This window comes from Condylura cristata, unplaced genomic scaffold, assembly GCF_000260355.1.
Source record: "Condylura cristata isolate star-nosed mole 26May11 unplaced genomic scaffold, ConCri1.0 scaffold00003, whole genome shotgun sequence".
Taxonomy (NCBI): Eukaryota; Metazoa; Chordata; class Mammalia; order Eulipotyphla; family Talpidae; genus Condylura; species Condylura cristata.
Genome location: NW_004567104.1, coordinates 49856726 through 49881451, shown reverse-complemented (window position 1 = coordinate 49881451; position 24726 = coordinate 49856726). Strand labels below are relative to the sequence as shown.

General features: G+C 33.2%; 1 protein-coding gene across 2 annotated transcripts in view; it reads left to right on the top strand.

Moving 5' to 3' along the window:
- The first annotated feature begins 40 nt into the window (after positions 1–40).
- EPHA6 (EPH receptor A6) overlaps positions 41–24726 on the top strand; it is a 563177-nt gene continuing 538491 nt past the window's right edge. For both annotated transcript variants that reach the window (XM_004675273.2, XM_012734527.1), the window contains exon 1: positions 41–462. In XM_004675273.2, coding sequence (XP_004675330.1) covers positions 78–462 — 385 coding nt within the window. In that variant the 5' untranslated portion in view covers positions 41–77. The remainder of the gene's footprint in view (positions 463–24726) is intronic.

The following is a 24726-nucleotide window of genomic DNA, read 5'->3' as shown; positions in this document are numbered from 1 at the left end:
CAGTCGAGCTCGCTCCTGCGCGCGCGCTCTCCCGGGCCCCAGCGAGTAGTCCTCGCGCGAGCGGGACACGGTGGTGGATGCGATTCCGCTCGCCTCCAGCCGCCGGGAGCTCCCTGGCGCCGCAGGCAGCGTCCTCCTCCGAAGCAGCTGCGCCTGCACCTGGGCAGCCTGGACCTTCGTGCCCTGCCCCCGGGGCCTCGAGCGGGGGGCGCCCCGGGACACCCCTTGTGGGCCGCGTGGAGGAGGAAGAGGAGGAGGAGGAAGAAGACGTGGACCCGGACCGCTGCCCTACGCGGCACACCTGGCTGCGCTGCTGGCACTTCTGTTTAAGGAGGAGGGGAAGAGAGCCGAGGAGAACCATGGGGGGCTGCGAAGTCCGGGAATTTCTTTTCCAATTTGGTCTCTTCTTGCCCCTGCTGACAGCTTGGCCGGGCGACTGCAGTCACGTCTCCAGCAACCAAGGTAAGGGCCAGGGTAGCTGAGGCTCGGCAGGACCCGTGCTCGGGTCGCCTCCTGCAGGTAACTTCTCGGGCGCGGCTTCTCCCGTTTCCCCACGCGAGGGGTCACCAGAGCGCCCTGTCCACTTCGCGAGGGACCGGCGACCTCGCGAGCTGCGGTCGGTCTTGCTGCCACATGTCTTTAAAAGCCTGCGTGAGCAGCAGCAGCAGCAACGCCTGGGTCCCACTGGCGGCCTCAGGACCGCTCCCGGCTGCCGGGTCCTTCGGGGGATGGGGGCGGGGGGGTGTCAGGCTGGGGGACTCTGGCTTGGTGGAGACTTGGGGCTTCTGGCGGTTGAATCCCTGCTCTTCCCCCAGGTTAGGTTCGGTGTTGGTTGATACCCCCACATGCGCTCAGACCGAGCGCACTGCCTCCGCGGTGCCCAGTGACCAAACACCAGCCTCTTGGCTCAGGCACTTTAGCCTCTCTGGGGCAGCCCCAGCTCCCTCACCCCTTGCAGACCGAGTGTAGACTTGTTGGAAATTATTCCTAGACCAGATGCCACTAGAGTACGTCTACACTGGTTTTTCTTGTGGATCCTGGGGGGAGGGGGCTGCTTCTAAGTTTGCATTTCCCATGAGTGTGTATTCTGTTCATAAAGTCAAGTCACTGACATTTTTGGAAGACTTTGTTTCTTTAGGAAAAGTTGTAAAGTGAAGGTGAATAGTGTTTGAAAAGTGCAAGTCAGATTTATCCGACGGAAAGCCCTTAGAATTTGTGAACATTTCTCTTCCGCTATTCAAACAAGGTTTATGAAACATATCTCTTTGGATTTCTGTTAGAAGTATTTAAATTGCTATAAAAATATCACCTGTACGATCTAAATTCCCTTGGACCAAGTGGCAAACAAGCATAAAAGTTTCTCATGTCTACCTGGCTGGATGCTCTCAGTGGCACTATAGTAACCGCCATTAGGTCACCTGTTCTGCCACACTTTTCTAAAGATTTCAAATCTAAAACTTAGGATATAATTGTCAATTAAATATACAGCCTTTAAAAATGGAGCACAGATGATATGAAAGTGCACTATTTGGGGAAGGTGAGGTGGACAGAGACACAAATGAAACAACACAGTCTTGGTTAAACACATATTGACCATTCTATAGGATACATATTTCAGACTCAATAGCTAGTTCTCATTTATGTAATGATTACTTTTGGCATGTTTTTCTAATTCTCATCATTGTTTTACTTACTAGATTGTTACTGTGAATGCATATGTAAATTTGGAAGTCATCTATAACTGCCATACCTTTGAGGATGCCTCATATAATAATGTCTCATATAATAAATACCACTTAGAGTGCCATGCTCTCCGGTGGCCATTTGTACCTTCACACACATCCCATGTTTGTTTTTAAGGGTTATTGGCATTACATGTAAAAGGGGTAAATTAATTAATCTGCCTTTGTGAAAATAGAAGAATTTTAAAAATAACATAATTATTTGCCTTTTAATTGTAAAGAGAAAGTTTTTAATAACTGGAAAGGCAGATATTTATATTTATTTTGTATTAATTATATTTGTCAGTCTAAATCTTTTTTAGATGTCTAGGACTTTTTTAAGAGGTGTATACTTTGGGAGTCAAGTTTATTAGAAGTATTTAACAGTTATTTCAGTGAAATAATTTCCCTAAATCAACATATCAGTTTATGTAGTGCATGTGATACGTCAGTAACAGCCCCAGACCCTAGGAACACTTATATAATTAAAACACATCTGAATCTCCAAATGACAAAAGTGTCATTCTACGAAATTATCAACTGTAAGTATGACCTTTTGGAATTCATATTAAATTTGAGGTCATAGAGGAGTTGTTTAACCTCTCAAGGTAGTTTTTAATTAGCTATTTTAATGACTTTCCCATACTCTTTAAAGATATTTTACCTGGAAAATTTATTTTGGTAATGTGTGCTTTTATTAATTATGTGATGTTAGTTAATGAGCATTACTCAGTTTCCCCATTAGCAGGATAGGATCTCATCAGTAAATAGGATCATTGAGATAGTCTATTAAAATCAACTCCAAATTTGAATTTGTATTAACATCCTAAAAACACAGGTGATACATAAGGTTGTACTTGTACTTGCAAAAAAACTACCAAGCTTAAGGTGGGCAAAAGTCAGAGGAATTCTTCTGAGTCTAAACAGTGTATGCTCAGATTTTGTGTTTTTCAATCACAAGTGATTACTTATAAAATACACTTTACAATCTAAATTCAGTGATTAGAAATTATTCCCTATAATAGCTTTTATTATGACTATTCATCATCATAACTTTTTAATACTGAAATAATCACACTAATGGTAATGAAATATCAGATTACAATTTTTTTTCCCTATGAACATTTTGAGACAAGTTTGTTAATATATAGTTTCATATGTAGATAACACAAATCAAAAAAAAGATCCTACTTATTTTTCTAAAAAGATTTAGAGTAGATATAGGATGTAGAAAAAAATAACATAAAATATAAGTTGTATCTTTATACATGTAGTGTAAGTAATATTCAAATTTATTTGAAAAAATTGCCACTATATGGAGGAAAAACTTAATTTATATAACTTGCATTCTGATTAAGGATATTTACAAAATAAATATGCAATATTATTTATCTTTCGCAAACAATATAATATCCTTCATGGTTGAAATGAATGTATTCACTTTCTTCCACCCTCCTAGTTTTCCATAATTAGTTTCTTTGGTCATTATCATTTAGCCTAGCTCAATTTTTGGCATGGTGCTTAAAATAGTGGTAAGAATAATTTGACTATAGGAAGCAGCTCTTTTAAGTGTCTATGAAACTCTATATTATAAAGATAAAATAAATCAGTTTGACTGTATTTCACAGACTTTGATGGATTCGAAGGTAGATATACTCTTATATCACTTGGTTGGGTTAAGTAAGTGAAAACATGATTCGTATTCAGATTTCTCTTATTCTATTTGAGAAAGCACACACACACATATATATATGAAAATATAAGCTCATATATATATATATCTGTGTGTATATATATGTATATCTATATATATAAACTTATTTCTGTATTTTTATACTGGACACTTAAGTGAATATAAAATACAATATTGTTTCATTGGTAAGTAATCATGTATCTGTGTCAATTACAACAATTAGTAGTTACCAAGGATTCATTGATTCAAAGGTTACTCTGTTTTTGTAAGTAGTTGAAGTACTCAGGTTGTGATTTATTTTTCCAAAATTAAATCAATAATATACTTAAATAATTAAATCAAAATGTGGGTTGGATTCAAGAATCTTATTAGCTTATTTTACTACCAAGAATGTGTGAATTGATTTTTTAACCAGTAATTCAGTGATAAATGAAATAAAAAAGCTAAATATTTAAAGCTAACTCAATAGTACCACAGAACTTATTGCTTTGAATAAACTAAGTATAAAATATACTGAGCTGCATGCAGATACAAGTGGATACACCTAAGGAGAAAAATATTTGATCACTAAAATTCACAATTAAAATTAGTTGGACTACGATAACTATTGCTCATAAACTTAAAACTGAATATTATACTTGTATTTATAGACAGGGAAGAACTGAACAGTTTTTTAAGAAGTTCAAGAGTAAACTTATTCAGTGTTTTGTTAAATAAGGAAATCTGGGCTGATTTACAAAGATTTCTAAAAGGACTTTCATTTAAATGAAATTCATTTTCAGGGATAAACTACTCATACTTGTAAAATTGCAAGAGATTATAATCACATGAATCTGGTTAACAATGTATATATTTACAAATTGGAATGGTCATCATATAACTAGTCATTGTAACTAGAGTTCAGAAAAAAAGAGAAAATGTCATTGATGACCCAAGTGTTATTTACATTAGATTTGGGATAAGACCTGTTTCTTGCATGAAAATCATTTAATGTTTCTTAATATTATTTTCTTCTAACTAGAAATAACAAGAGTATAGCAGTTTTATATAGATGTTTCTAGAGAAAACATATATTTAATGATATATAGGAAAATATATCTAATGATATATATAGGACAAATTAATGTTTACAATATATCTTTTTGTTTTTGAAATATTCACCTTTCCTGTAAGGAATTTGTGTTACCTAAAAAAAAAGTTAGGTTAAAAAAAAAAGGTGTAGAAATTCTGTGCAGGAAATAATAAAGTCATTGAGACAGTGTGTAACAGGAGAGACTTGCTGTTTAAAAATTGTTGGTTAGAGAGGCTTATCTGGAAATGTGACTTTTAAACATGTTCTCAAGGAAGAGAAGGAACTAATTGTGCAGAAGGGAAGAAGTGCTTTCTAGGTAGGGATCTTTTGGGGTAGTGATCTTGGTAGAACATCAGCTCTAGTGTGATAGTAACTTGTTTAGCAAGGAAGAATGAGCACAGTGTGGGGTTTGAAATATAATCGGAACCAGATCTCCCAGAAGAGAAAAGGAGCCATGGTAAAGAATTGAGTTTTATATTATTTTAGGTAAAATGGGAAATTATTGAGAAAATGAGCCAGTTTTCCTTTTAAGAGCATTATGGGCAGTCAGCAGAGAGTTGATTGGAAGATGGCAAAGGTAGAATTAACAGTCTGTTGCTGTTGTCTAGGAGAGGAATTATATGATGACCTGGCCTTGAGTTGTGGCTCTAGAGCTAGAGAAAGAAAAATAGATTTGAGATATATTTGGGAGACAGAATTTATGGTATCATCTTAGACTTTCAGGGAAATACAAATATTCAACATTTTTTCCCCAGGGAACCCAAATAAGTGAACCATTACTCCCAAAAAGGACCTTAAAATCAACTCATGGAAATTGGCAAGGGATAGGAAGGTTTAGATAGAACTGAAATATATAGTAGAGGGTGAGATGCCCATTTTTCATTTTATTTACTCCAAACTGTGATCTAATATTTCATCAGTAAATGCAGCTTTGCTATGTCAGTACGTAAAGTAAACACATGTTGCATAACAAATGCAATTTCTCTATATATTTCTGATACAACTTCTCATAATATTTTTAGTCAGTTATGTATAATAGCACAAGTAAGTTGGGATATCTTTCTTTACAAGACACTACAGACTAGTTTTTAGCTAATAAAGAGCAGTTGGAAATTTGGCATAATATGCCTGTTTTATTCATCTGTTATGATCAGATTACTGTTTTAGAGAACAGAACTAAGTGATTCTTGATATCAAATAGGTATTTCCAAATATTTTCATTAGTGTTTTTTCCTCTGTATTTTATATAAATGAATAGAGGCAAACAAATGTTCAGAAATCTTGTAAGAAAACAAGAAATTGTGATTTCAGGATATATCATGCAAACAGGAACAAGGGATACCAAACAATAGTAAATTGCACATAATCTAAAAAATTCCCCTGACAGTTACCCATTACTTTGAGTTGAATTTTAATAATATTATATGAAGGTAATTATTAACTATACAGATGCATAAAAGTTTCTAAATTATATAAAAATCCCAAGTACATAGTATATAATTAATAGAAAATTCATGCTCTGGAGATGCTTCATTTAAATATTTCCAAATATTCTTAGTCACATATATAAGCATGTATTTTTTACGTTTACTTTAATATTTAGAATGTTGCAGAAAATACAGTTTTTATAAGTTATTCAGTATCAACTTTTTATGACAATGTTGGTTTCCAAAAATAAACTAAAACTGAGTAAATACATTCGTCTTTAAAACCTATTTATTGAAGGCCTACTGTTTGATAAGATGGGATATTTACTGTAGTAAATGGTGTAAGAAGAACTTCCCCTTCCAGAATATATGACCCAGTGAAAGTTTCTAGATCTGGCAGGGAAATTTTCTCTTTTAATATTAGTTTCAAAATCAATGAGGAAACATTAAAAAAACATGTTTGGTATGTAATAGTATTGATGATTAGCCCTCATAAAATATATGCCATATATTTGTAAATTATTTAACATTTCATTACTTTTCATCTCAAAGTTAAAAAAACAGTCATGGATTAATCATCTCCGTTGTGTCTAATTCTGGGTACTAAGACAACCACAATAATTATCATATAGTCAGTGTTCTTTAGAAACCCAATCTGCTCTAGTGATATTATATCATTGAGTATTTGATATTTACTCTTTGGATACTTGGTAAGTTTTACAAGATGAATTCTACAGTATATAAGTGAGACTTGGAGAAAGAAAAGGAGTAAAGAAACATCTCCATCCTTTTTATGTATTTAATTTGTAAAATTGCTTCACAAGTCTTTTCTAGTGTTGGTTTTGTGAATGAATATATATGCTATCTAATTGCATTAAAATAAAATGTATAAATATCATTTGAAAATATATCATCTGTACAAAAGAACTGCCACCTGGAGCCAACTTTTGTCAAAAGTTTGGCTTATTATAGTGCATTTATTTAAAGTTGGTTAAATATAAAATTCATAATAAAAATTATGAACTGATTCTTGTTGAAGATGCAAGTTTTTAGTTATAGGTAGCAGAAGTCATTTGTTTTTATATATAATAGTTTATTTTTACATCATTTTGTACATTTTTTTTCATCTCAGTTGTAATCCCCATGGGTTTCCCATCACCAAGTCACCCGTGTGCCAACATCATAGTCCCATGCGATTCCCCCCCACCCATCCCTCTGTTTTTGATCCCATTCCCCACTCCACCCCCACAAAATGTCTCTGGTATATGGCTGTTCATTATTCTTCTTATTTTCTCACGTGGTCCATTATACTAGCAGGAGTCATATTTTAACTGCCTTTGTAGATTGAGAATTGGGGTGAGAGTGTGTATTTTCAGTTCATGTATTGAAATTACATTCCCTACTTTCACAGGATACTGTTGAATTCTCTAGCTATTGGCCTTTTTGATGACATAACCTTAGTGGAGATAATTGAAAACTCCTATCTTTCACCTATGTTATTTCATAACTTCAAGTATGAAAGTCATACTTTTTGATCATAAGATATACAATATAACTTCTTAAAAAATCTATATAGTTCAGGACAAAGAAATAGTTAATTACTTTGTTCTAATGTTATCTTTGTGGGTATTTGGAGTTAATAAAAAGTAATGCTGTATATAAATATTATATGCATAGTTATTCATGTTATATTAATTGACCAATAATGTTACAAAATTGTAAATATGATGGGAAATAGCTGAACAAATTAATAGATTACATGGTACAAAATTCTGAGTTTTTGGCATTTTCTAAAATTAAAATCTCTCCATAGGTCTACTTATTAGCAGTCTAATGCTTCAACATTAAAACAGCAAAGTACCTAGGAAATTTGTCAAATGAGTTATATATTTTTTTATTTTGTACTGTATTATGATACTTAAATTTTGTGGGACATGAACATTGCATGAGAAGAAAGGTCTTAGTACAAATAATGTAATACACTGAATAAAGAAAAACATTTGCCTAACATTTAAAATACCAACATATGGAAATTTATAACCAGGTATATTTTAAACAAGTGAATAAAGAGAAATGTCTTATACACTTAAAATAGAGAGGTATTATGTTAATATGTATTCTAAGTAAAAATCATTTTAAACTAATTGAGGTGCTTGCCCTCAAATTGCTTTTTTAATTGTATCTTGTTATCACTTTACTTTTTACTTTTAAAGGCAGAAAATTATTCCTTATGTTGCCATAATATTTTAATATTGGTCGAGATAATAGAATTATTGAAGAGTTAATAGAATTATTAAAGGATAGCAAATTAAACTATGTAGATACCAATAAGTAAGTTGTGAAAACTGATATCTCAGACAACTAAAATTTATTTTAAAATATAATGGAGTAGTAAATCTGTAAAAATAGCAAAAATGAAAGCAAAACAGATATAAAAGAATAGCTGATATATAGCACTATTTTAAAAATGAGCTGTTTGGTTAAAGAGTCTCTCTTGGTATAAATATCTAATATCTGGGTTAAATTCCCAAAGTTCTGCAATAATAGATGTCTTAATTGATGACAAACACCCTCAGCTTAAACTTTAATGAATAACTCTGGAAATTTCCTTTCATTTTTCTCTCTGAATTTAAAATATTCTTAATAATTATGTTGTTAATGCCAGCGAAATAATGAGTAGTCACCATTAGTTAGGATGGCAAATAGCTGATCAAACTAGTAGATAGCTTCATGTAAAATCCTAAGAGTTCTGTCAGTTTCTAAAATTAAAATCATACACAGTTCTACTTTTTTAACAGTCTAATATGTCAATAACAAAATAACCCAATACCGAGGAAACTTTTAGAATATTAAAATGTCATGAGGATACTTTAGTGTTACCTTAGTTATTTTATATATTCAATTTACTAAGCATTATTTACTGAATATCTCAGAAGGAGATTTCAATTTTTATCTGAAAAAGAAACACAGAATTTCATATATTGTTGGTGTAACATAGTGATAGTATGGTTTAAAATAAAAATCGACATGCTCCAATTTAATTGTTGTTTACACTGCTGTGTTAAAGCAGACAATGTAAATAATTTGCTATAATATAACTTCATTTTATAGATTAGAAAATGGTATTTCACCCAGGTTATTAAAATAGAAGTTTGTCAGTTTATGAAAATTACACATGTAAAAATTTTTTAAATCCAGAAACCTACATATGTATGCATCTTTTTGTTGAGACTTTTCCATTAATACAGAATTAAAACAAGAATTTATTTTTAAACTTAGCATTCCATAGTTTAAATACACACATTAAAGCTGAATGAAAGGTTTTTTTCCCCCTATAATGTCACCAAATTGTAAAATCATATGAACTTGTTAGCTTGTATGAAGTTCTTAAATAATTTTTCATTATAATATGAAATAATTACATTTTGGGTTCTCACTTTTTCATTTTTTAATACTTAGATATGAACACTTAAGTTTTAATTTATTTTCCAATAATTCTCAAAGTCCTTCAACAGAAAATATATTTTATTCAAATTTTAAATAAAATGTTGATGCTGTGTTTTGCCAGTGTGCTAGAAAATACAAAGACAAGCCACTGCCCTTATCTAAGAATTTCAGATTTGACTGATGAGGTTACTTAGATGTCAGTGAATGATTAGAACTCATACCTGAATAATATGGATTTATCTGTTCCATAGCTAAGTTCATATTTCTGAACTATTGTTAAGAGAAATGAAACAGTCAAGGAACAGAAATTTACATATATGAGTTAATGTATGGAGAAACAAAATAAATATGTCTAACTTAAAATATGAGCTATGGCTACTTTATGGATTATGATTTCATATGATTGTTGGAAATGAAATAATTTTTGCTCCCCAACTATAAGGATGATGTTATAAAATTAAAGTGATAGTTGACCTGATAGTAAAGCATCGGCAATATAGCAAAGACAAAATGAAGGGAAATATAAAATTTTGTATGCAAATAATGAGTTGTACATAAAATGTGAAATAAATCTCACATGTGTCAGAAATCATCTTGAATATATAAAAACAAAAGGAGACTTAAAATGAATGACTCCTCCAGAGACTTCAGTTTTAAGTACTTTTGAGCTGGTTAACTCTGCACTCAAAGTTTAAAACATCCTACATATAAATAAAAACTAAGTATCCAAATGATCATATTGATTTAACATAAAAGTTTTAATAAGTGATCTGACTGGGTTTGTTCTTGAAACCAAGAGAATTGGTTTTATCATTTTTTTTTAAAAGATTTTTTATTTATTCATACAGAACTGGGGTACAGGCCAGAGATGCGGAGGGTGAGAGGATTCACCAGAAATAGAGTGGGGAGCAGAACAGGCAGATCGACGAAGTACACTGCTGAGGGAGCAGCGGGTGGGCCAGGAGAGGTCTGCTGCGCCATGTGGTCACCTCCGGGGCAGGCGGGGATCGAACTCATGCGGAAGTGGCTTTAGCTTCTCAGTGCTGTGCTTTAACCCGCTGCGCCACCAGGGAGGGCCCGGTTTTATCATGTTTTTTAAGAAATATTATAGTTAATGACAGTAGTGGGGTATCTTAAATTTCTATTTAAATTTGAGTCATCCCCAGTCCACTTGCTCAAGAGCAGCAAAAACAAACACTGTTTAACTACCTCGCTACAGGTGGAAAGAAGGGAAGGGAAAGGAAGACTTAAGCCTAGGGATTTTTACAGAATGAGGACAATACAGAAACCAGCTACATCTGACTTTACTGCAGGAGTGAATCGACAGACAGGTATGATCTTCTAAAATTGTGTAATTGAAAAACCTTTTGGTTAGTAAAGACAGTTGAAAGAAGAGGAAGAATTTAGACTCAACCTCTGATTGAAAGCAAGGAAGTTTCTTTCCCTAATTCTCACTTCTCGACACTTAGTTTGGCAGCATTGACAATATTATGGAATGATGTGTTTGATCTTTTCCACAGTTTTCTGATTTTTTTTTTTTAACACAGCAAATTTAAGATCCCTATTTAACTGTATTTTCTAGATGTATTATGGCTCCATGACAATGTGATGCCTCAGAGGATGCTGTGATAACAAACATTTCTTGTGGATACTGAAGTGTTCTAGAATACCTTTAAAAAGAAAATCAAAATTGGAATAAAAGTAATTGCCTCCTCCCAAATCTTCATAGAGAGATACTTGTTTCAAAAATTTCTTGAATTGAGGGCACTGCATTAACAAGAATCCCACATTTTTCTGTGAGAGATTGTTTGTTATTGAAAGAGAACATAACAGGGATGGTAGGAGAATAAGGAAAAAACACTTGCACATGGCACAATCTGCTGGAAATTCTGGGGTCATTTTGGAGCAGTCAAGAGAACTGTTTCAAGTTAGTGGTGTCTTGTTCTGTTGAAGAGTTTTGTATGACTGAGATGTTGTCCATCTCCATCATAGCTTCCAATATTTAACAAACTTGTATCAAAGTCTGTTATACTCCAGGGGAAAAAGAACATAGTAGTACACATTTTCTGAGGAAAAAAACTGAAAATCATCCCATCCCCTCCAAAAAAAAAAAAAAAAATCCCTTAAAAAATAGAATTTAGCCATTCAGCTAATTGGGATTCTACACAGACTTTTTTAGATTGTTCAGAATAGCAGTTGGTTCAGATACTTATTCTCATCTGATCCTAAAATGAATTCCTGCTTGCTTCAGAGGAAGTAACATGCATCTTATATGATAGCATTCCCATGCAAAATTTTGAGCAGGCAAATATGTGTTACTTTTTTAGAAAGAAAGATACCAATCACTATATGTGCACTTTCTCTAATCAGGAAATGCAGTTCAATGTGTAAGTGACCTTTTCAAAAAAGTAAAACATAAAGTGGTAACTTTAAATATATGGAATCGTGTTTCATATACTTTAAATATATCATTTTTAATTTCATATTCATGAAGGCCTGGAATGGATTGTCCACCTGTGCTTTGCTCATGGAAATGAGCATGACATCATTTTGGCCTTCCTTTGCAGACAAAGTGAAAATGAGAGGATGTCTTAGCGAAAGTGAAGGAACATGGCTGTGATTGTCTGCCTCTGCTTTTTCTTGAATGCCAAACTCTCTCTCCTCAGTACCTCCAGCTTTTCAATACATTTTGCAGTGACAGCTACCAGTAATAGAATCTCTTTGTTGTCTAATATCCCCCTAGGAGCTGACTTTACATCCTCCCAGATTTTTAGTAATCAAAGGGTTAATTTGGATTACATATTGTCATTGACAAATGAATCTGTAGTACATATTTTCAGATTTGGAGAAATTATACAAAAATAAAATAGCAACTCATGTAAACTGATGGGCACCACTAGGATCAGGAAATAGATCTCTACATCATCTCATAGGCAAAACTTCAGACTAAGTTCATATTTATTGACTGTGTTTCAGAATTTGGAAACTATCCCAGTTCATGCTCTATTATCCATAAAAAAGGACACAATGTGGGACACACACTACTTTTTCTTGTGCTGCTAGGTGTCCTCTATCAAAAGTACTTTTGGGGAAAGTTACAAAAGTTAATTTTATTTGATGAGTGATGGGATCATTGCTTTCATCTTTGGCGAACTTATCAAAGGGAAACAAGTTCATACAGCAAGGAAGGGGGCAGTTAAATACAACAATGTCCTTTTACTTCAAGAAGTTAAATGCAGTAATCTGTGCTCTCCCCCAACAGATGATGTTCCCGTTCTGATAAAATTGTGCTAAATAACAGCTGAATTATAAGGAGCCAGTGCTCTTTTAGCAGGGCTCAGAGGAAAAACTGTGGATTATTGCTTGCTGCATTGATACTGGGAGCTACTTAGTACTTAAAAAAAATGGCTTTAAGCAGTTAATGTGTATTTTTTCCTTAAATTTGTATGACATTCTATAGCTTTGTAAGCACAAACTTCCAAAGTCATGGAGGAATATAGGTAGCATTGGTTTCCCCTTAACTTGTTCTTTTAAATATTCTGATTTGATGATTGAAATTCTGTATTAACTGTTTATGGCTATCATACATAGGAGATGGGATGCATTTTAACTAAATAATGTATTTTAAGTTTGAATTGTTGTACTTTGTTCCGAATTTTAAAATGCAGCCTAGCTTTTATTGCAGCTTTTATAACCATTTTAGCAGTTATCTCCACTCTGACCTAATACTTATTATCGTTTTACCAGCACACATACAAGTATAAAACACTATGCTATTTACTTTAAGTCTTCATTTTTTTTTTTTCACTACAGTGGAGGGGTTCACATAATTCCAAATTTCCATTTACTGTAATATTTAAAATAACTAAATTTAAACTGTGTATGTTTTTATTACTGTACTGTACTTCATATTATATTATATTATATATTACACACATAATTTGCATGGAACTGTAGTTTAAAAAATCTGTTCTAATTTAAGTTCAAAAATAATTGGATAACATTTTATGTGCAAATGGATGTTTCTCTAACAACAAAAAAGCAAAGTTGGTTATGTTTTATATATAGCAATCTCTCCAGTTGATGGAAAATTTTACATAGTAGGGAAAAGAAAATGACCAAATGCTTTGTAAGTTATATTATTTTAGTTCTACCATTTCATTTTTTCAATTTCACCTTTCTAAGTTAAGTAAGTATAATTTCTAAGATAAGTATAAATTACTGCACTTATTTTACTGATGGAATTTATTGGATGTTAAGTCACTTAGCCAGACTAATAGTGCAAATTAAAAACTACAGAGAGAGAAAGGTCTTAAACTTGATGGACAGTATGCTTTCTAAGAGGTAAAGAGAATTTCTTGCAAATCTTAAAATATTAAAAAATGCAAAGGTATTTAATTTAAATGGTGGCCTTTTATATTAATATATTGAAATCCTCTAAAAACACTGAAACTCTTCTTTTTAATTAATGGTCTGTTTTAAGATAATAAAAATAATTTGGGAAAAAGTTAGTAAAGAAAAATTTATTTTTCTCTAGATTATGCACCTTTTTTAAAAATTGAATATAACTTTAATATTGTCATTTAACTTTGATTTATTCTGTATATATGTACTTTTCCTGGTGTATTTAAACTGCCTTTTAGGCACTATTCACACAGTCATTATTAATGAGCCATAATGACAACTTAAGTACCCAGTGAAAAGCTAAACAGTTTGAATCTTTAACCTCTTATCTCCCTCCCTGCCTTTTATGTTTTTAAGTCTTAGTACCTGTAAGAAATGCTTAAGAACTTTTTAGAGACAGATTGTGAAGGCTGTTTGAGATGTTTAGGAATGTTCATCTTCAGTAAGCACACTGCAGAATTTAGATGCAGGTGTTATGAGAAGCTCTGACTTAGATGACCATCTGTACCCATAAAAACACTTTGTTTACAAGCATTAAGACTGAAAACTAGTTAAAAAGAAAAGTATCTTTCTTAGAGTGTCTAGAGAACTGCCTTTAGAAAAGGTTGGTAATCAGGGCAGCACCTGAGATGTAGGCATCAAGAATTAATCATCAGTCTCATTGGGATTAATTGATTTCAGACCTTTTCTTCCTGTAATTGTATACCTCAGCTAAAAATCACAGTGCTGCAAGAGTGAGGCTGACCTAGAATAGGTCATCAGCCTCTGCATCATAAAAGTATAGGCTTGATTAACAACTATACCTGTACATTGTGTGGTGCAAGAAAAAATTTTAAGGTAATCACTAAAACAACTGAAATGAATAATGTGTGGACAAAGCCCAACACTTGTTTAGTCACTGATCATACGGTATGTCTTCCAAATAACTTATTTTAGAATTTTAGTTCTTAAGCTAAAAACTCAATTATGAAGTTGGATAAGACATTGCCTAATTAGAGTCTATAAAGTTTCCTAGTTCAGCCCAGGGGAGTTAGGGATCATTTTTGCTGCTATCCTCAATAGAATACTAGCAATTTAAGAGGCATATTACAGCAGAGACATGGACCCACTCTCTCAAAAGGATAGCATGTATTTCTTTTTACCTGAGTATAATTTGAAACATCCTTTGTAATGATAAAACTTTATTGATAAGTATAGAAAACTTATCATATAGTATAGTAACCTTTTCTTTCCAAGAAATTTGCCTTTACCATATGGCTTGTGCTAATTCCAGAAACTTCAGTGCATTCAAGATATTGCATGATAGTCTCATCATTACCACTTACCAGGTTAACATACTAAAACACAATTAACACAAATATTGTGCCCACAGTTGATCCAACTTTTATACACTATTATTGTGCTTTTAAAAATAAACTGAATGCAAATAGCTACAATCAGATCCCAAATCAATGCCCAAAGAACAGCTCATATAATAAAAACCAGAAAAACAAATGTGGTGGGAATACAAAGTGATCCATCCCATATGGGAAACAATATGGAGGTTTCCCAAATTTTAAAAAGTTACACTATATGATCCATCAATTCTGTGTTTTGGTATTCATCCAAGGAATGCAAAAACACTAGTTTGAAGTGATATGTGTATCCTGGTGTTCACTGCAGTACTATTTATAATAGCCAACTTATGTAAAAATCTAAGTGCTCAATTACAGAAGCTGTGATAAATATACATGATGGAATACTATTCAACTGTACAAGAAGATGAACTATTGCCATTTGCAACAAGAAGTTGGACCTGGAGGGGATAATAAGTGAAATAGACCAGATGGAGTAAACAAATACTAGAGGATTTCACCCAGAAACAGAGTGAAACAAAACAAAGGAACTAATTAAACAACCAAAACAGAGCATAGAAACATTATTATTGATTTGAGTCTATTGGGGAGGGAGGCAGTAACTGAAAGAGGAGGTAATGGGGTAGGGAAAGTGCAGTGGTTTGTGGTAAAGAGATATAGGTGTTCTGATAGTGGGTGAGGTGTGATGCTCTACATCTGAAAAGGTATGAAACTACACTCTGAGTCATATACAGAATTGTATATCGCTGTTACCTCAAGAAAAATAATTAAGAAATGCAAATGTTACCTCAAAAATACAATTAAAAGCATTTTAACAATAGATAAAATGAGTGAATAGTTACTTTTTAGAGCTGCATAGAAAACAGTCCTTTTCTATTAGCCTATTAAATGTGGTATTTAAGTCATCTATTTTTTTTCTTGTAGGTTAAAAAAGTCTGTTACTTCAATAATAAAAATAAATAAACTTATTTCAAAGTATAGAACAAAATCAGTATGCTTCTAGGCCTTATATTTTAAAATATCTAATAACTGACATTCTACTTGGATTTCAAGATTGCCAGCATTTCAACAAACTGGGTACAGAGGGAACATACCTCAACATAATAAAGGTCATCTGTGACAAGCCCACAGGTAATATATTCAATGGAAGAAAATTGAAAAATTTTCCTTTAAGAACAGAAATAAGACAAAAATGCTTACTTTACTTTATTCAACACAGTCCTGGAAATAATAGTCATAGCAGTATGGCAACAAAAAGAAGTAAAAAACATCCAAACTAGAAAAGAAGCAAGGTTGTGCCTATTGGCAGGCGGCATGATATTTACAAAGCTTTAAAGGCTCAGAAACAAACTGCTAGAACTTGTAAAGAGATTCAGTTAAATTGCAGGATCCAAAATGAATTTACAGTAATCACTTGTTTCCGTATATTAACACCAAACTGTTGAAGAAATTAAGAAAGCAGTCCTATTGAAAATTTTATCAAAAATAATACCTTGGAATATATATTTTTTTAAGATTTATTCATACAGAACTGGGGTACAGGCCAGAGATGCGGAGGGTGAGAGGTTTCACCAGAGACAGAGTGGGGAGCAGAACAGGCAGATCAACAAAGTACACTGCTGAGGCAGAGCAGAGCAGAGCAGAGCAGAGCAGAGCAGGCAGATCAAGAGAGGTCTGCCGTGCCATGGGGGTCACCTCCAGGACAGGCGGGGATCGAACTCATGCGGAAGTGGCTTAAGCTTCTTAGAGCTGTGCTTTAACCCACAGTGCCACCAAGGAGGGCCACCTTGGAATATTTTTAAGCAAAAAAGTGAATGATCTATACAATGAACATTTTAAGAAATTGATGCAAGAAAATGAAGACAACATAGACAAATGGAAGGATACTTAATGATCCTGGAGTGGAAGAATTTACAATTAAACCATGCACTCTAAACTAAGCAAATTGCAGATTCAATGTAATCCTTATGAAAATTTCAAGGCTATGGTCACAGAAACAGGAAAACAGAAACAAAAAACCAAAGACCTGGAAGAACTAAATCAGATCTTGACAAAGAACAAATCTGGAGGTATCATGCTTGCTGATTTCAATCTTAATTATCAAAATTGTTTGGTATTGGCTTAAAAATGGCACATACATCAGTGGAATCTAACAAATTATAGAAATGAGAAACCAAAAATGAAACATGCATATGTGACCAATTAACTATTTGCAAAGGAGACAATATTACACAATTTGGAAAGAATATAGTCTCTTTAATGCTGGGAAAATTGTAGAAGCACAAGAGAATGAAAAGTGGACACCTATCTTACACTATGCACAAGGTAAACTCAAAATGGGGTAAAGACTTGATTTGCAGACTTGCAAGTGTAAAATTTCTGAGAAAAAGAAGAGACAAGCTTTTTGATGTTAGTGTTGACACCAGTTTTTTTTTTTTTTTTGGCACTAAGATAGTCACATGAAGTGGCTTTCATAAAAAAGACAAGGGTTGGTGAGGATGTGTTGAAAAGAGAACCCTACGTCACCATTTGTGGCAATGGAAATATGTGCAGCCAATAAAGAAAACAGTATAGAATATCCTAAAACGATTTTTTGAAAATACAACTAACATATGATCAAGCAATACCACTTTTGAGTATTTATAAAAAGGGAAATAAAATAGGGTAACAAATAGGTATCTCTATATTCTTCTGTTCACTGTAGTAATTATTCACAGTGGTCATGATAGGGACAAAATCCAAGTGCACATTAATGAAAATAGAAAAAGGATAATGTGATGTGGATCCACACACACACACTCTCACACACATGTGCGCACACGTTATTTATTTGTTGAGTTTTATTCACTGAGATCAAATAAACAAGGATAGTCATAGTAGGCTATCCTGTGTAGGTTAGGTGTGTAACAGACAATACTATCTAGGTTTTTGTAATTATGCTTTGTGGAAGTCACAAGATGGTGAAGTCACTTAACTGTATTTCTCAGAACATATTTTCACAATTAAATGATGCCTGATGAATTGTGTGACTGTAATTTGCTAAGAGTAGAACTTAGATGTTCTAGCCAAAGAAGTTAAAAAGCTAAAAATATGATGTTGTGGATATGTTAATAGGACACCTTTCACCTTTATTCATGCATGATCATGGTATGCTTTAAATCGTACAATTTTACTAGTCAGTTATACTTTAATAAAGCTGAGAAAAAAAGAAGGGAAAAGAAAACAAACTGGAGGCAGAGTAATTGACAAAACAAATTATGTGTTGAACTTATATAGACTTAATGACAAACTTATTTGAGTACTATAATGCTACCTTTGCATTGGTATTACCAAATTTATGATATATTTATGTATTCTGGGATGTATTCTGTATAGTATATAAGTTCTTTGTAGAAAAATGTATTTTTGAAAAATGTATTTATAAAAGTTTTCTCTTAACTAATGTATTTTTAGTGAAATTTAAGATATTTATGTTAAAATGTAATTAACATTTTTATCTGTTTGCTTTCAAGTGATACATTTTTTTAAAAAATAATATTTTTTGTAATCTTGTCATAGAAATTTCTATTTTATACTATAAGTTGTTGCAATAGACAGTATTTCATATTTTGATTTTCTTAATGTAATGCAGTATATTAGCATTTATATTTGTATTTATTGGACAACTGGGTACATAACATAGGAATTTAGAGGTGTATGGAAAGCTGGTGTTTACAAGGAAAACTCTAGTTTTAATTTTAGTGAAATGAGACAAAAATTTTAAATGATTTATCCATGCTCATTTAGCAGTTATTGGCAAGTGAATACTAAAATCTCTAAAACACACTGAAACTTCCCTGTAAGATGGAAAACATTGATTTTCATTTTTCATTGATTTTTCCAACAAGTGTGATGGGATAAATCTTGTCATTTCTAAAGGGAGTTACACAACTTTGGTAATAAAAATTACACACAAAAAATTACCAGTTATTTCTTAGTGTTTAAGTGTTGATGAAGTTATTTCTTATGCTGTTTGTATAAAGTCTATCATGTTTTGTATCAAGTAAGTATAACTTCATGTCCTATAAGGAGTGAGTTCTACAGAAAGAAATTTAAATATAATCAAACAACTAATTAAAAAAATTGTCACTATGTGAGCAATGCAGAACTTGGCATGGAATTTAATCTTTGATTTTGCATAAACAGGACAGTCAAATACTCTTTTACTCCCTCAAATTAAGAAAGAAATTACTTTTTCTCACGCATGTTTCTGGTACAACACTGAAACACGTTTAAACATTGTCAGTCAAGTCATTTAATCATTCCATTCCACATTTACTGGGCCACTAGCTGAATTCCAGAAACTATGGTTCATGCTGGTATTAAAAAGATGGATCAGGGGCCCTCCCTAGCGGCGCAGCGGGTTAATGCACAGCACTGAGAAGCTAAAGCCACTTGCACATGAGTTCTATTCCCGCCTGCCCTGGAGGTGACCACATGGTGAGGCAGACCTCTCCTGACCCGCCCGCTGCTCCCCTCAGCAGTGTACTTTGTGGATCTGCCTGCTCTGCTCCCTACTCTGTCTCTGGTGAATCCTCTCACCCTCCGCATCTCTGGCCTGTACCCCAGTTCTGTATGAATAAAAAAAAAATTAAAAAAAAAAAAGATGAATCATGTGCCTCCCTCTCAAATCAAGAAAGAGCAAAAGAATGTGATGAGAAGGGAAGAGGACTGGTTGTGTCTGGGTGGGTTGTGGTTGTGCATGTGCCTATGACCGTGCATCTGGTCTGTGCTACAGGATGATAGTTGGTCCTGGGTAATCAAATTCAAACAGGGCAAAAAGTGGGCTGGAAATAATTTCTGTATGAATGATATTAATTTAATGTTCTTTCAACTGGGGTGTAATTTTGCCCTATAATATAAGTGAGAAAAAGTACAAAGAGATTAAGTAATTTGCCAAAGACCACTCAAGTAAGGCAAGAAGATAAAGAGAAAACTGTAGTGTTTCAGGGGATTTACAATGGTAGATTTGGGGAAATCTAGAAGGATTCATTAATGCAAAGATCAGGCGATTGTAGTGATTTTTTAAATTGGCTACCATACAGTAAGAAGTATGCCTGCACCCTCTAGTTGTATTCTGAGGTAGAACCACTTCTCTGAGAATCTTGAATTTCTTGAGCATAGAACAGGATACATACTAAACTAGAAACTATAATTCAATATGGTAAATATTATGTAGTAGGAATATGCACAGGATTTCATGTAGTATAAGGAAGGGTAGTATCATTTGTATTAACAATGGTTTTTCACAGGAGGTAATATCCATATAGTCTTTTTTTTTGTGATAAACTACATAGAATGTAAAACTATTTATGTATGTAATTCACTGGTATTAAGTATATCCATCTTGCTGAGCAACCAACACTGCTATGTCCAAAATTTTCATCTGCAAAACTGAAGCTCCTTACTTATTAAAGAACAACTCATACTGCTCCCTACAGGCTTCAGCAATTACCACTCTATCTTATTTTAAATGTTTCCTTTGTTCACATTGCTCCAACCTTTGATAAACTATTATACTGCTCTCTTCTACTATGAGTTCAGCCTTTAATTTTCTCTGTATAAGTGATGTCATGATTTTGTTTATATGGCTTATGTCACTTAGCATAATTTCCTTTAAGTTCATTCATGTTGTTGCAAATGGCAGGATTTCCCTCTTTTTAAAGGCTGTATAATAGTCCACTAAATATATCTGATCTTAATCCATTCATCCATTGGCAGAAATTTACCATTTATTTTGTTTCCATGTCTTGTGAATAATGCTACACTAAACAAGGGTTTGCTGCTATCTCTTTGAAAGTTATCTCTTTGGGATTTATAATATGGCAGCTTTACTTTTAATTTTTTAAGGAATCTCTACATGGTTTGTTATAATGACTATACCAATATAAGTGTCTTCAACAGTGTACATATATACATGTGTTTCCTTTTTTCAACTTCATTGCCAAATGTTTAGTTTGATTTTTTGATATTAGCCATCCTAACAGATGAGGTAGTGTCCCATCGTGGTTTTGATTGTATTACCAAGTGATTAGTAATGTTAAGTACCTTTTCATAAACTTGCTGAGCATTTGTGTATTTTATTCAGGAAAATTTCTATTCCAGTTATTTGCCTATTTTTAGTTGGATTCTCCCCCCCCCCATTGAGTTATAAGAGTTCCTTACATATATTTGCTATTAACCCCTATTGGAAATATATGGTTTACAAATATTTGCTTCTATACTGTAGGTTGCCTTTTTATTTTGTTGATGGTTTTCTTTGCTGTACAGAAACCACTTGCACACTTGCTTTGATGTAGTCAAATTATTTTTTTGTTTGTTATTTGTGATTAGATGCCATATCCAAAAAAATTATTTCCAAGGTCAATATTAAGGAGCATATATGCTCTATGATTTCTTCTAGAAGCATCATTTTCAGCTCTTAGATATAATGCTAATATTGATTTTTTTTTCATAAAATAGGGTTCTAACTTCATTTTTTTTTTTTGCATGTGGATGCCCAGTTTTACCATTTATGGAGAGCATGTCCTTTTTCTGTTGTGTATTATTGGTAGCTTTTTCAAAAATCAGTTGCTGCACATATGTGGTTTAGTTTGTACACTTTCATTGATATATCTCTGTTTTCATATGAGAGTCTTAAATGACATGGTTTATGACAAGGGAAGAGTCAGCAGCAAAGGGCTTTTCCAAAAGATTGAAGAAGCCATTCCAAGTATTATACACACACACACACACACACACACACACAGAGAGAGAGAGAGAGAGAGAGAGGAGAAAGAGAGAGAGAGAAATAGCAACTAATTTGATATCATTGTTTTGTGGTGGGGTTGGGGACAGGCATTTGAGACAGAGAGATATAGAAGAATGTAGTGATCATGAACTATTTTTTAAGTGACTTTAATATTTCTGTACCTTTTTCCTATATGTATTTTCCTTGATGTCTTTTATTTTTGGCTTTTCTTTAATTTTTAATGTTTGTATAATTTTATTAATGAAATAATACAATATAATATCAGAAAGGTGTCAGGTATCTATGTAAATCAGCATCAGCATGTATATATTATATTAAGTTCACCAATCATTCTTGGATAAATATGACAACTTTATGTAACAGTTAATTCTTTGATTATATGCTAAAAGTATAATAAAATGAATATAAGGCAGAATTTAGCCTTTTATAGTTACACATTTACATTATTTACGGAATAATTATGATTCTTTTTTTTTCCCAAAAGTTCCTTTTATTATACCAGATAGATGCATCTACTTGATATGGCATAAAAATCTCTTTAATATTTTGATACTGACATTTATTAAGTCTGTATTAAAATTTTCAGTGATTTATTTTTGTTTATATCGTAGTTAAAAATGATGGCATAAATAAGAGGCCAAACTGTAATTTCAAATACCTACCTACATGTAATATATTTTGTATGCTGTAAGCGTCCTCCATATAAATGGTTACTTGCATGTATTTACCATATTTTATCTTTTGAATGAGAAGTTAGGTCAGCACTTTTCACTTTTCTACTTTAACAGGTGGTCATTTATCGAAAGGTATTTAATGCCATGTGACTGAGAATGTGTAATTTCATGTAGCTGGTTGTGCCTGACTGTAAAGTATCATTAGTTTCTCATACCTGTGGCTTTCATTTTAAAGGAACCTTTGTTTTGAACATTTCATGTGTTTGCTTAAAAAATAAACTGAAAAGCCACAAATAAATGTTTTATTTATTTTAACAATTTCAGAAATCCAAGGATTTTAAAATATATTTCATTTCTTTATGAAGAGGTTTAGTATGATACTGGTGAAAATGCTGTAACACTGAAACAATTGCTTTTGCCACTATCACCAAAAATAGTTGTCTATACTTTTATCATCACATATTCCAGAATAAAAGTGCTGGACACTGATAGTTCTCAGCTCTAAAGGTCAATTACTAGTTTGTTACTGGTTTGATGTTATCTCACCCTTTGCTTTTTTTCTCTATATTCTACATAGCAATTCTTTTTGATATATTTCCCTTTCAGCACTATTTAACTTAGCATAACCCCAACAGTTCTATGTGTGTTGTCTGACACTGCAAGGGTTAATAATTTTTAATAGCTGAGTAGTAGTCCATTGTGTTTATATACCACATCTTCCTAATTCACTCCCTGTCTTTGTGCACTTAGGTTGTTTCTACAACTTGTCTATTGTTATAGTGCTGAAATGAATATAGGAGTGTATATATTCCCTAGACTAGTGTTTTTTACTTTTTTCGATAGGAATCTAGGAGTGGAATTGCTGGATCAAATGGTTGGTCTATTTTTAATGTCTTGAGATAGCGCCATATAGTTTTCCTTAGAAACTGAACTATTGTACATTCAAACAGTATTTCTTCTCAAGCTTACTAACACTTGTGGTTTTTGTTTATTTTATTTGGCCCTTTCTCACGGGTGTGATTGGTATCTCATGGTTTTGATATATGTTTCCCTGAGCATAAGTGATAAGCATTGTTTCAGTGCCTGTCACCCATCGTTATGTCTTTGGAGATGTGCCTACTTAACTTTTCTGCCTATTTTTTGATTGGAGTATTTATTTTTGTTGTGTTGTATGAGTTCTTTGTAGATCATGGATTTCAATCTCTTGCCGTATGGTGTGAAAATAGTTTCTCCTATTTAGGGTATTTTGTTTGTTAAAGTGATAGTTTCATTGTATAGAAACTTTTTTAGTTGGTGGGTGTGGTATGGTAACATATACCTGATGGTGTGAATCTGTGCCTCTAAATCATATGCAGTGTTGTAAGCCATCATTTACACAGTAAAAGATAAAAATAAAAAAATACAAATAAATAACAATTAGATAAAACTTATATAAAGGAGGAAATTAAGAACATTAAAAAAATGAAAGTTTTGGGCTTAAACATCCCACTGAGTATTTTTAGATTGTGAAACCAATAGTACTACTGCCAGAAGCCAAATGTTTGCGCACTTTCAGATTCTATGTTTTGAGAAAGCTTCCTATCTATTCTGAGATTTCTCCATAAAAGGAAAATATGATTCATGTAAAAGCACTACTCCAACTCTGAGGTCATAGTCACAAAATGTTATGTCTGCAAATTTTTTTTTTTTCCTTTGTGGAGGTAACACTGGTTTAGAACAATGCTTATGATTTAAGGGAATAGATTTACCTTTCTTCAGATTTATGTTTAAATTTAAAGCATCAATTAGGGCCTGTTTGGTGATGCAAAGGGTCTCAGCACTATGAGGCCATCAGCAGCCATTGCAGCAGGAGTTTGATGCCTGGGCGGGAGAGCTGACCCATGTGGTGCAGCAGACCTCTCCAGTCTCTTCCATTGCTCTCCTCAGCACTATATTTCAATCATTCTCCCTGTTCTTTTCTCTCTGCTCTCCTCAGCAGTATATTTCAATCAATCTCTCTGTTCTGTTCTCTCCTCTGTCTCTGGCAAATCCAGTTATCCCCCCACCTCTGAGCTGTACCCCCAGTTCTTGTATACATACATAAATAAATCTTTAACAAATAAAAAAGTTTACAAATAAAATGTCAATTAATAATACCTAATGC